The sequence below is a fragment of the Borostomias antarcticus genome (genome assembly GCF_949987555.1).
Source record: "Borostomias antarcticus genome assembly, chromosome: 4".
Classification (NCBI taxonomy): domain Eukaryota; kingdom Metazoa; phylum Chordata; class Actinopteri; order Stomiiformes; family Stomiidae; genus Borostomias; species Borostomias antarcticus.
The window spans coordinates 2,576,533-2,590,492 of record NC_140237.1 but is presented as its reverse complement, the minus strand read 5'-3'; the positions used below and the strand labels follow the sequence as shown (position 1 = coordinate 2,590,492).

The 13,960-nt window shown below is 42.2% G+C and overlaps 1 protein-coding gene across 1 annotated transcript; it reads left to right on the top strand.

The window, feature by feature from the left end:
* Positions 1-5,445: 5,445 nt before the first annotated feature.
* Positions 5,446-8,538, top strand: LOC311308088 (interleukin-17C-like; the record flags this gene model as incomplete). The annotated part of the gene is made up of 2 exons (XM_084437025.1): positions 5,446-5,555; positions 8,298-8,538. 2 exons carry the CDS (start codon positions 5,446-5,448, stop codon positions 8,536-8,538), a joined length of 351 nt encoding a protein of 116 aa, XP_084293151.1.
* Between the last annotated feature and the right edge of the window lie 5,422 nt (positions 8,539-13,960).

Sequence of the window (13,960 nt, the reverse complement as noted above, 5' to 3'; positions counted from 1 at the left end):
ACTGTTCGTCTATTTGTCATGATTCTAGCCATCTAAATATCCAAGCTGACATAAATACTTTTGGAGCTAGAGCCGCCTGAGCACGACAGTTCCACTGGCTGGCTATAGCCGGTAACGTTAGCTACGAGGTGCACGTCAGGCTACGGCATAGGCAGGCTGCTGATTGGCTGGAGTCAGGCTACCATAGGCAGGCGCGCTGATTGGCTGGAGGCGCAAACTGCCGGCAACTCGTCCAAAACATTTCTAGAGACTGGGTCGCAACACCGGATCAGAGAAATCCACAGCCTGGCTCCTGCTTACGTGAGAATTGATCGCTTTGCGATGCTTATTCCTCATCCAGTGATGGATGGGTGGATGGAAAACGTTCAACTGAATGTTATTGTTCTGATAATTGTAGGCTATAGCAGCATAAGAGTGGCAGCTTTGACAGCAACCCAAATGAGCTCATCCCATAGCTGTACCATTGCTAGCTAGCCATGAGCGAACTGTTGGATACTGCATTTGCTGTGCAACGTATTCCATTGTCCAGTTGTCAAATCTATTTGCCAACAAACTGTTTGAGAGCCAGCACACCTCAGTGTCCCCTAATCAAAAACATTTTTCATACTGTATATCACCTAACCTCTCCAGCACCTCACCGGTATCAATTCTTTTCTCTCTTTAGAGAAGAGTACAATCCATTACAACAACTATTGCTTACAATGTTTTATTGTTGTTTTATAATATTTTATCATGAATATGATGGTAATTCCTCTGAGCTCAGCGGTTAGGATCTCAATGTTGTTTTAATCGCTCTTTGATGTTGATTCAATGATTGTCCCATTTTTTGCGAGCATGACACTTCCATGTTTCTCATGTGGTCTTTCTATGAGGGTGGTCATGCCTTCCACTCGAGGGCGGGGATGTTTGGGTCCACGGTGGGTTTCTTGAAGGCAGAGAATATCACACTGATACTTTCTGCAGAGTTGGGCAACAAGTTCTTCTTTAGTTGCAGACAGTCCTTCAACATTTAGAGATATGATGGTCACAGCTGGCCTTGGGGGCGGGTGCTGGCCTCTCTTCCTGTTCCGGGCTGGTGGGCTACTGCCATTTGTTGGGCTTCTGGACATCTTTCGGCTTGGCTTCAAAGTGTTTAGGCTTTCGGCTTGGCCTCTGGACATCTTAGCTCGGCTTCAAACTGTTGGCGACATTAGTTTCGCAAGCCAGTCTTGCACCGTTTCTTTCTACTCGCAGGGGAGGCCGCGTGAAGGCTGTCGTCTTCTCCTATCCTATGAATATGATAAATAAATGCTGCATGTAGTTAAAGAAAGTGTTATTCAGTTTTTCATATGCTAAAACTGACTGTAAATCCACATTTTAAAGCTGATATTTCAAATAATAACTGACTGAGGGAAAGTGCCCCCCGGCGATTCGCGATTTGTTGACGGGGGGGGGGATGCTGCTGCGCGATTTGTTGACGGGGGGGGGGGGGGGGGGGGGGGGGGGCTGCTGCGCGATTGTTGACGGGGGGACAGGCCAGCTGGCTCTCTAACGGCCCACGCAAATGACACCTGAAACTAACAGAGGGAGGGGTGGGGCCTACATATGATTGGGCCAGCCCAGTGTCAGTATAGAAAATGGACCAATGGGCCGCTGTCCCTGCTCTATGGGCCGTTCGTTAGCTCTTTTTTTTTTTAGATCGGCCCACAAGTAGGTCCGGCCCACCGGGCATTTGCCCGGTACGCCACATGGCCAGTCCGGCCCTGCGCCGGTAGCAATCATTATATCTCGAGCGAACATTGTAACTCAGAACATTTGTCAGACCCTGTATCTATAGATAGCTATATTTGCTATTGAAGAACAACACAGACAATGCCAAAATACTGTGCAATTTGGGGAATCAAGGATTTACCTGCACTGACGGGAGTGCGTTTCCATCGGTTGCAGCAACACCACAAAAGGTCCAAAGAACTCACACATCTGTGCGTCGGCTGTCATCTTTTGTGTGAGTGTGTGTGTGAATGCATATTTTTCGTTTTGTTGAACTAACTTTATAGGGTAGGCTAGAGCTAGAGGGTTATCATGGTGCACCCGCCACACATCCCCGTCCTCCTGGACGTTTTGTTGTTGTTGTAGTCCTCGTAATTTTTGTTCCGGGGATTTGTTGACACGTTTCAACGTGGCAAATGCCCGGAAGTGCAGACTTTGTGAACATGCTTTGTTTACATGGAGCAACTATAGTCAAGGAAACAACATTTTTAGGGCCCGAGCACTGGCGGTGTGAGGCCCTATTGAAATTGTAAGGATTATTATTATTCTCCTTCTTCTACCTTCTTCTTCTCCCCAAACAAATGCCTTTTTGGCAGCCTAAACATCGAACGCACAAAATAACGCACAAAACTTTGCAGATACGTCAGTCCCGGTGAAAAAATTGATATTTCATGGGTGACGGAAATGGGCGTGGCAAAACGTTGAGCCCCCTGGAAAATTTAAAATGGCGAGCCCCACCTTTCAGTTTGATGTAGGCGAACGAAATTCGGTGGGCATATGTAGTTCATCAAGACACACTAAAATGTCTCTTGGAGCTATACCCAACATCCAACAGGAAGTCAGCCATTTTGCTCTTAATGTGCCATTTTCCCCTTGTTTTTACCATTTCCATGCCTCGTACTTTAATGAACTCCTACAGATTTTATCCGATTAACTTCATATTCGGTCAGCTTCATCTTAAGACCTTTGTGATCAAAAGTTATAAAAAAAATTGAGTTTTCACCAAACACCCTTGCCGTGGCACCCCGCCAAATTTTTATATTTCGCCATAAAACAGGAAGTCCTCATAACTCCTACACACATTATCCGATTTGTCCGACATATCTCACGCTTCATGACGGTTCTGTCCTGAACACATCTATGTCTCAGTATTGCATCATACTTATAGCGCCACCTATTGGTGAAACAGGAAGTCCTCAAAACTCCTACATACATTATCCGATTTGCACCAAATTGCTGATGCTTCATGAAGGTCGCATTCTGAACACATTTATGCGTCGGTATTGAGTCACACTTACAGCGCCACCTACTGGTGAAACAGGAAGTACTCATAACTCCTACATACGTTATCCGATTTACTCCAAATTGCTCATGCATCTTGAACACATCTGTAAGTCAGTATTGCGTCATACCTACAGCGCCACCTACTGGTGAAACAGGAAGTCCTCATAACTCCTACATACGTTATCCGATTTACTCCAAATTGCTCAGGGTTGATGAAGATCGCATCCTGAACACATCTGTGTGTCAGCATTGAGTCATACTTATAGCGCCACCTACTGCTTACAGGAAGTCCTCATAACTCCTACATACATTATCCAATTTACCCCAAATTGCTCACGCTTGATGAAGTTCGTGTCCTGAACACATCTGTAGGTCAGTATTGAGTCATACTTATAGTGCCGCCTACAGGTCAAGCAGGAAGTCATCATAACTCCTACTGTCTTCTTCTACTGGCGGTTCGGCGCTCTCCGCTTTGTTTAGCTTAATCACTGCTGCCGCCCATGTTGGAGATGATGCATTACATCTTAAATGGTGTTGAGACTCGCGTTGAGGAATCTGATTAGCGGGAGAACGTTTACGCTGAGTTATTAACTATGGCAAATATTAAACTTTAAAACATGTTAATTAAACATGTAAATAATGTAATCCCCAACATGGGCGGCAGCAGTGAGTAGGCTAAACAAAGCGGAGAGCGCCGAATCGCCGGTAGAAGAAGACAGTTGATGCGCTGTGGATATTAGACATTTAAGTGTACAAATTGGTCTTTGATTTGAAAGGTGGGGGACTACAAACTGTAGCGACCTCGGAGAAAAGGTTTTCATCTTTCCAATGATGTTTTTACTTTGGTGAGTAACAAAACGGTTTTGTCTGTAGACTGGAGCTCGCCGAGGAAGCGCATTCATAGGTAAATTGCATTGACAGTAACAGGAATATCGCCCTGGACCAGGTCTAGGCTAGGCCTAGACCTGGTCCAGGGCGATATCCTACAGATAACGCCCTGTTACTCTCAATGCAATTTGCCTATGAAAGCGCTTCATCGGCCCGCTCGTCCGAGTCTACAGACAAAACCGTTTCGTTACTCACCAAAGTAAACACATCGTTGGAAAGATGAAAGCCTTTTCTCCTAAAGCGCTACAGTTTGTAGTCCCCCACCTTTCAAATAAAGGGCACATTTGTACACTTAAATGTTTTATATCCACAGCGCATCGACTGTCTTCTTCTACCGGCGAATCGGCGCTCTCCGCTTTGTTTAGTCCACTCACTGCTGCCGCCCATGTTGGGGATGATGCATTACATCCTAAATGGTGTGGAGAGACTTTAAGATGTAATGCATCATCCCCGACATGGGCGGCAGCAGTGAGTGGACTAAAAGCGGAGAGCGCCGATTCGCCGGTAGAAGAAGACAGTCTGTGGATATAAAACATTTAAGTGTACAAATTTGCCTTTTATTTGAAAGGTGGGGGACTACAAACTGTAGCGCTTTAGGAGAAAAGGCTTTCATCTTTCCAACGATGTGTTTGGTGAGTAACGAAACAGTTTTGTCTGTAGAGTCGGACGACCGGGCCGATGAAGCGCTTTCATAGGCAAATTGCATTGAGAGTAACAGGGCGTTATACGTAGGATATCGCCCTGGACCAGGTCTAGGCTAGGCCTACTCATGCAAATTTCAACATGCAAATGTTTTGAATTTTTGGTAAAGGACTTTTTGAGTTATTTGACCATTTCCAGGAAAGGAATAATAGTCAAAGAAGAACAAGACGAAGAAAATACCAACAATAACAATAGGGTTCCTAGGACGCCTAATAAAATGGAAGTAGAAACGCACAGGTTCCAGAAAATGAATGTACTTTTACCTCGGTCCCTAACTAGAACGGCATAGAATGCCGAATGTCTGTTGAATGTCCAATATGAGAACAACTTTACCTCGGTTAGCCTACTTTCACTCTTCCCAACTCGCGGGTTTCCCCATTGTGCTTCACCTGTCACTACAGTATATATTGAATGATTGTCAGTAGGAGCATGGAACCTCGTGGACACCGACCAGTGTGGTTAGTCATTGAGACAGCAGTTCGAGGATGGCACATGTGAGTTTAAAACGCAAGCAGTCTATGTTTTGAAATGAGAGAAGAAATTACGTGTGACAATTCACCCTTAGCCTAGCCTAGTATTATTATGCATATTGCATTACAAATACATTATCATGATATCTGTTAAGTTTCAATTATGTTTATTTTATTGTTGACAATACAAAACTTTTTGTTATGGCAGATTTCGATCCTTAAATGCACCGTCGTTGTCCTGAGTTTTGCATGGAATTCCTCAGCCTCGAGTTGTCTCAGTCAAGGACGAGTCAATTCACGAGCTGCAAAGTTCAGAGCATCTTGGGCTGTCGAGATCCCGTCGCATGTGGCAATGAGAAAGGAATTGAGGCAGTATTGGAACCGTCAGACTTGCTCAAGCTTCAAACTACAAACATCGTCTGTTGAGTACAGCAACCGTTCGCTGTCCCCCTGGCGGTACAGGTAGGGGATCAAGTTTGTTTGTTTTTAACCATCATCCTACCAACATAGGTCTACATGGACTACCGACTGGAGTCCATGAGTGCCCCAAGAATAAACGGGGTGCATACATTAGTCCGATGACCCAATAATCCGACTAGGCTACTCATAAATCCGACGACCCAATATTCCGACCATAGATCCCCCTCATTTTAGACCCATTGGTCCGACTACCCGTAAAGTTATCCCAGTATTCCGACTGTCGGTAACTCCGACCGCCCGCAAGTCCGACTCCTTCGGATTTCTCTGGCAGAATATCTGCCATCACAATATCGGCTTCTCTTTCTTGTCTTTGTTGTAGTGTAGTCTACCTTGTTGTGGTTGGGGCTGGACTAGTTTGGGGGCTATTTAGGGCTAGTTTTGTGTGCAACCGTGATCAAGACTGTCATGTCGTTTAAGTTATTCCAGTGTGTCTAGAGTAGACCACATAAGCATCAACTCTTTAGCTTATATCCCTACTAACACAATCAGGTTGCAGCAATGTTGCAGCAACGTGCAATTTAGACTTTTGTATGGTCCACTCAAGTTAAACGTGCATGCAACGCAAACGCGGTATCTGCACACAAAATGCTGCAATGTGCAGGTCCAACGTGCCCACAACGTGCCTGCAATGTGCACAAAACGTTGTGATTTCCGTGATGATATCGATGTATATTTCGCACGTTTTTTCGCCGTTTTGGCAACGTGGACGGAAAGAAACGTTGTAGTCGTACCTGGCTGCAATGTTGTATACACGTCTATATATATATTACTTTGTTACGTTGGCTACATTTATAATTTGCATTACAAAACAAATCAGCTCCTTGCACAAGCTCCACTACTTCCTGAAACTCTACAGGCATATTTCTTTACCGTCCTATACTATTGGATAGCAATTGCGATGAATCCGGTGTGCAGCACACCTGATCAATCACTTCCATCCACAAAAAGACAGGAGCAGAGAATCCTGCCTACTTCAACTGTGAACCAAGCAAGCAGTGACGTCACGGGATAGCCCGATTGAAATACAATGTGACGTTGCAGGCACCCCTGTTGCCAATGTTTCTGCAACATTGCAGTAAAGTCTAATTAGACTTAGAGGGTAAAGTTATTTTCGACCATAGATGAACGTTGTCACAACATCGCCTGATGGTAACGTTGCAACTTACCTAAGTACAATTTATGTGCAACGTTGCTGCAACCCACTGTGTTAGTAGGGATACTAGACCTATTTCTAAACCAGCATTATCAAATTTGCTGGAATTGTCTGATGGCTGACTGATGTGTCTTCTGAACATAAATTGTCTCATGTGAATATGTCATTGTTTCATGCCTTGAGCGAGGGGGCTGTGGTTTCCATGAAATGTACAATCATCTTCCCAGTTTACACTAGTCAATTCCCATTTGGCCTTTAGAAAGCTAGGCCTATTTAGCCTATATAGTTGTACCCAACACTAAATTCCAACTCAACTTTGCACATTAGAACATAGGCTATTAATTCAGTCAGGATGCTCTTATAATGCATTTATGGGTGCATAAAGTCTGAGGCTTGTCTATTTTTCAGTTTCATGTTCATAGCGCAGCATTTATGTGCATGATTGGAAACACGTCTTCTCAAATAGGCTATTGTTCTCATAATGCACGAAAAGGTTTTAATTCAGATAGTATGAAACATGACTGACATGAAAGAAGGCTATACAACTTGCTACCGAACAATTTTTCCTCATTGGGGTTGTTTACCTCGAGTTGATCCTTCTACTGTTATGCAGCCTATTCTTTTTTACATGTTTATGAAGTTGGATTTGATTGGATATGCATATTCTGACACTGCGTTGTAGTTTAGGCTAGGCCTACTAGTTATTGGAAAGGGCGCATCATAGCATTTCATGGAAACCGCATAAGGAGACAGACTCGCTCGCTCGAGGCATGAAACATGACATATTCACATGAGACAATTTCTGTTCAGAAGACACATCAGTCAGCCATCAGACAATTCCAGCAGTCTGAAGGAGGAGTCGGACTTGCGGGCGGTCGGAGTTACTGACAGTCGGAATACGGATAACTTTAGTCGGACGAATGGGTAGTCGGACCAATAGGTCTAAAATGATGGGGACCTATGGTCGGAATATTGGGTCGTCAGATTTATGGGTAGTCAGATTATTGAGTGGTCGGACTGAAGCTACGCGCCCGAATAAACTATCCTACTGGAAGAAACAACCGTCATCATAGAATTAGTTTTTTCTTGTCAAAACACTATTGGATGTAGACTAATTAATGTCATCTGAGAAAACAAAAACTTTTTTTAAAAGTCACACAGAACGGACGTTTGAGATCATCTAACGTCCGTAGTTTGACATATTTCCAACGCAAACAAGCTATGAGGGTGGGACATAATGTTTAGAGAATTTGATTGGAACATTGACAAGTGGACAGGTTTTAAGAACTCTAATTCGATAGAAGGATAGCGTTGATTAACGGGTGGATGTCGTGTGCGAGATTTTTGAGATCTAAAATCTAAGGTACCTGTTGTCGTAATTGCACGTGACCTACCGTTTTCCAGGAAGTAAGAAATTATAGCCTATACTTTGATACTAGCGATTATACTGAGGAGTGAGTTAAACTAGTTCAACTCCTTAGGATATGTATTTATAATTGCATATGCACATTGAGTGGTTTTCATTGGGGTTATATCATCTTTGTGTAATATTTCTGACCTGTCTCTTGTAGAATAGATGAGAACGATGACAGGATTCCACGCCGAATTGCCGTCGCAGAGTGCCTGTGTGTAGGCTGCATCATCAACCAGCAAGAAGACATGAGCTACAACTCGGTACCTGTGGAGGCTAAACTTAGGGTTTTAAAAAAGACTGTATGCCCAAGCAACCCCCAACAATATTTGATCAAAGCAGACTCTGTGACCATCCCTGTGGCCTGCACCTGTGTTTTACCCCGCTTGCAGCTTTCCTGACCTTCTAGGTCGAGTTCATCTAATTTAAATGACAGAAAAACCTGTTGTACTGAGTTTCTCACATGAAAGTCGTTTGTTTAAGAACTGTCTTTACTATAAGCCTTCTATTTGGTTTGATACATTACAACACAAGTATCCATAACACATGTTGTACTGTACGTGCAGTACATGGATGGTGAAATGTAACAGCATTGGTTGTATTTGATGATATTGACTGTACAACAGTCCATGTTTAATGTAAATAAGATTTGGATATAATTTTATATTTTATAAAATATGAATGCAATGGGTATGGGAATGTAATGTGTAGTTCAGATTTTTGGACATAGAGCATCAGTTACGACTTACCCATAGTGTTGTTGATTGATGGAGAACATTTTCATCTGATTCAATGCTGTCTCTCGTTCCAGCATGCTAATGCTAGCACAATGCATTAGAAATGGCTAGCATTCAAAGATAACTCGCTTAAACACTCCACAGTGCACCCAAATCAAATATGAGGACAGTCGGTCAGGGGCTCATTTGAGTTTTTATACCATCATTTTTGAAGTCCAACCATCGTTGGACCCATTCGTTTGTTCTGACCTATACAATATAGCTCTCTCTGTAAATAGGGAGGCGGAGCGATACGTAACTAGCTGGCACTATTGTGTTCACAACAACAAGGAACAGAAGAGCAGACTATTCTCTTGCCATCGACACAAAAACAAGTTGCAATGGCCATGTTCGAAATGGATATATCTGACTTTGATGAGGAGAGGAGTTTAGTTTATCTGGAGATCCTTACTTGTTTTGAGTGTTTATAAGTGAGTTTTCTTTGAATGCTAGCCATTTAAGTTCGATTGCATGGAATCTCCATCAATCCATCTCCATCAGTCAACAAAATTATGGGTAGTAAATGAGGCTCTATGTCCAAAATTCTGAACTACCCCTTTAACTTTAGGCGTATGGTGGCATTCAGTATTCAGAATGTTTACAGTAGGCCTATAGTTTTAAGCATAAAGAGTGTATTTACTTACTTAATATTTGAAGAGATCATTTGCAACAGATACACTATATGGACAAAAGTATCTGACCTCACAAATGCTCTTCTGGATCAATGGGCAAAAATTCCCACAGACACTCCAAAATCTTGTAGAAGCCTTCCCAGAAGAGGAAGCTGTAAAGGGGGCCCAACTCCATACTGTATTAATGCCTATGAATTTAGAATGGGATGTCATAAAAGCTCCTGTAGGTGTAATGTGTAGGTGTCCCAATACTTTTGTGCATATAGTGTATCTGCGTTTTGATAAGTAATGAACCCTCTTCTTTACTTAATCGAAACAACCCAACTGCAATTTGACTGATATTTGATATTGATATTTGATTGAAAAAATTATTTATTAAAATTTATCAAAATGGCGATACCTGTTTTTCCTAATTGTATTTAAGTCCAAATAGAGGTGGACTAGTGGTCTGTGTACAAAGTATATTTGTCATTTCAATTCATAGTCGCATAAGGAGAATACGTATGTTTACTTTCTCATTGTTTGAGTGAAGGACGCTAAAGCAAATATCACTGGCGATTTTTCATCTTTCAAATACCAAGTTAGCAAAGGGATCAAGAGAGAGAAGTCGGTGGGCGTGGTTTAGAGTCTGGGCGCGTTCAATATGCTACAGGACACCGGCCGGCGTCGGCTAGACGGCTACATCAGGTGTGGAACTGCAAAGGCAATTTCAGTATTTTTAGGATGACAATAAGACGTCCCCACAGTCCCGTTTTAGGTGCCTTGTCCTCTACATGTAGTCATACTTGCAAACGTATTCAGCTTGTGCTTTAGCACTCGATTGCCATGATGCAGGGCTGTAATGGAGAGCTGAGTCAGTGACCCCTTTCAATGAAACGGACGAGACTGCCTGCAGTGTCTTCACTGTCCTGGACAGAAGTGGGACTGGACCAGAACCGAGTTTAATACTATGACCTTGACTCAATTGCACATGTTGTATCCAATTGCACATGTTGTATCAATCTAGTCATAGTCAGTCATATTCACTTTTATTTAAACACGCACCAAATTACACCGGTTTAGGGCGCACTGGGCGCGGACTCTGAAGAACAGAAACATAAAGGTGACATGGCAAGACGAGAACATAATAAACATGGGGGAAACCAACATTCCTAACTGCACACAAACATTCATACTACATAAAAACACAACAGAAACATATCGGTAGCCCAGTTCACGACAGTAGTGGGTTTTAAGCAGTCTTGAAGGTCTGTAGGTCAGGGGCTGACTTGATGGTCAGTGGGAGGTCGTTCCACAGTCGTGGAGCTGCCACTGAGAAGGCTCCATCTCCCCTCGTTACCAGCCTTGACCAGGGGACCTTCCAGAGGCTCTTGTTGTCGAATCTGAGCGATCTTACGCTGGAGGAATAGTCCAACAGTTCTGTGATATAAAGTGGGGCGAATCTACACATTTTAATTCACTGTATTAAAGATGCACTGTCACACTGGAAAATTGACTTCACATCAACACAAATGCATGACAGATATACAAAGTCAGATTTATTAAACAACGCGGTGCAGGAGTGCGGTTGAAGTAACATTATGTATAGAGTAGGCCGGCTATGGTTCATATACAGTATTTGATGTTGAGATGCAAAAATGTGCAGGGTCTGGTGGAGGTGAAGCAGGGATGCTTCGGATCGAGGTTTGACTGACATGATGCAGGGCTGAGATGGAGATGACACTGCAGCCTTCCTGCCATGACCAGGTTCGAGAATGATCTTTACAGGAAGTTGTAGATGAAGCGGATGAGGCACTAGGCACAGACATAAACAGCAGAAGTGAGGCATTCACACAGTTCACTTAAGTTCAAGCAATTCATATCGGTATGTTAAATTAGGTCTACATACACGCTGCTAATGAATGTGCCGCCCCTGTGTGCTGCTGTAGGCCTACCTGCATAACGAGCAGTGTTGGGCAGTAACGCGTTACTAGTAACGCGCTACAGTAATAATATTACTTTTTCCAGTAACGAGGGGTGTAGCGAGTTACTAATCACATTTCAGTAATAATATTACAGTTACTTGCCCCCAGAAAGCTCGCTACTGCATTACTTTTGTCATAGGCCTGCTCTGTTTATTTATTTTCGTTTTACAAAGGGTGAAATAAAGTTTTGATTTCAGATTGAAGAACGTTCCGCTCATATCACGTCCCGTCACATTATAACCAGGCAAGCAGCGAGCGAGCGTAGCTATTTGAACATGACGACGTTAACATTCCATGGCTTGAAATACGCACACTATTTCGATTTCCTGGAACTGAAAGACAACAAGAATGTTGTCAAGTGTAAACTGTGTGTAAGTTCTACTAAGACTCTTTCTTGTGCCAGAAACACCACCTCAAATCTCCTGAAACATTTGCTACGCCAACACAGCAACATGAAGTTGGTGGAAAGAGAACCGGACCGTGATGAGCACGCTGCAAAAGGTAGTCAATATGGAAAGTAATATATTACATAAGTAACTAGTTACATTTGGCTGGGAGTAATAAGTAAAGTAACGATATTACTTTTAAAAAGGGTAATGAGTAATAAGTAATATATTACATTTTTTGAGTAACGAGCCCAACACTGATAACGAGTCTACTAACGTGCACAAAATTCACAAACTCAAAGAACAGTTAGCTAGCCCGGCTAATCTGTCTTAACGTTGCAGATATAGCACGAGCAGAATACGTTTGCAAGTATGGCTACATGTAGAGGACAAGGCACCTAAAACGGGACTGTGGGGACGTCTTATTGTCATCCTAAAAATACTGAAATTGCCTTTGCAGTTCCACACCTGATGTAGCCGTCTAGCCGACGCCGGCCGGTGTCGTGTAGCATATTGAACGCGCCCAGACTCTAAACCACGCCCACCGACTTCTCTGCCTTGATCCCTTTGCTAACTTGGTATTTGAAAGATGAAAAATCGCCAGTGATATTTGATTTAGCGTCCTTCACTCAAACAATGAGAAAGCAAACATTCGTATTCTCCTTATGCGACTACGAATTGAAATGACAAATGAGAAAGAAAACATACGTATTCTCCTTATGCGACTACGAATTGAAATGACAAATACTTTGTACACGGACCACTAGTTGATACATATGAGAGCTCGAAGATACATTTAGTGTATAATGCTACACAAAAATAGAATGCACAATTAGAATACACATTACATAACAGCAACAATATATTCGGAGCTATTAGCAAAATAGTAAATTGTCAAAAACGTGTGGATGTCAGATCTCTTTTAATGGCATTAGTCTACTCCTTTCTCCAAAGCTCCCACTAGGTGTCTCTATGACCCTTTCTGCAAGGTAAGAGAACACTCAGTGAGCAACTTGAGCATAGTAGGGTACCTTTTCGTCTGCTAGCATTATTCATTATACAAAATAAAAAAATACATAATACCACATAGGCCTACAACAGTTAATATAGCTACTGTTAAAGTGAACATTTGACTTCTGGATTGTGGTTTGATATCAAGGTAACAACTTGCATGTAGTTCTTTCCATGTGCAATGCCTAATATAAGAAAGTAGACCAAACTGTCCAAACAAATGAATTCAATCTAGGCAACATTTTCCATCCCATAGAGATCAACTCAGTATATTTACAGTATATGGCCAGGCCTTCCTATTGTATGCACATTTAGCCATATTGCCATATACATCACATCATTAGTAAATGTGAAATGTTTTGCCTCTCATGAAGGTACATGAAGGTCTATAATGTTCTAGTTAACAGTGATAAAGTGACTGGATACAATAAATGAGATGACATCCCAGAGGACATCCTTTTATCACTTGAGAAACATTGCTAATGTGAAACATTTTCTTTTCCCAGGCTGACAGTGAAAGACTAATGCATGCTTTTATCGGTAGCAGGTTGGATGGTAACACTTAACAATAAAGGTACATTAATAAGCATTAGTTAATGCATTATTAAGCATTAAGTAACAGCTAACTAATGTCTCTATTAACCATTTACTAATGTTATTTGTTAACTAAAGTTAACTCACCTAACCCTAACCCTAACCTTAATTAAGGTATTAATTAACATTAGTAACCTAACCTAACCCTACAGTAAATAAGCATTAAAGATATAATATGTAATATGTGGATTAAAATAAACATTTTTTCAAAAATAATACATCCATAGGGCTTTGCGAAGGCTGCAGAGTAAAAGTATTGCTTTTCCATTAAAAAAAATTTTTTGTCTGAAATTATTACATTATGAAATGTTGACGGCCCGACAATGACACTCTGTTGATATCATACCAGCCAATAGTATTACAGCGTTGGTACTGCGTGCTGGGTTGCCAGGTACTATTCTAGCTTCACTACTGTGAGATTAGCAGTAGCCAGTTAACGTTATACTTCCATGAATTAGCA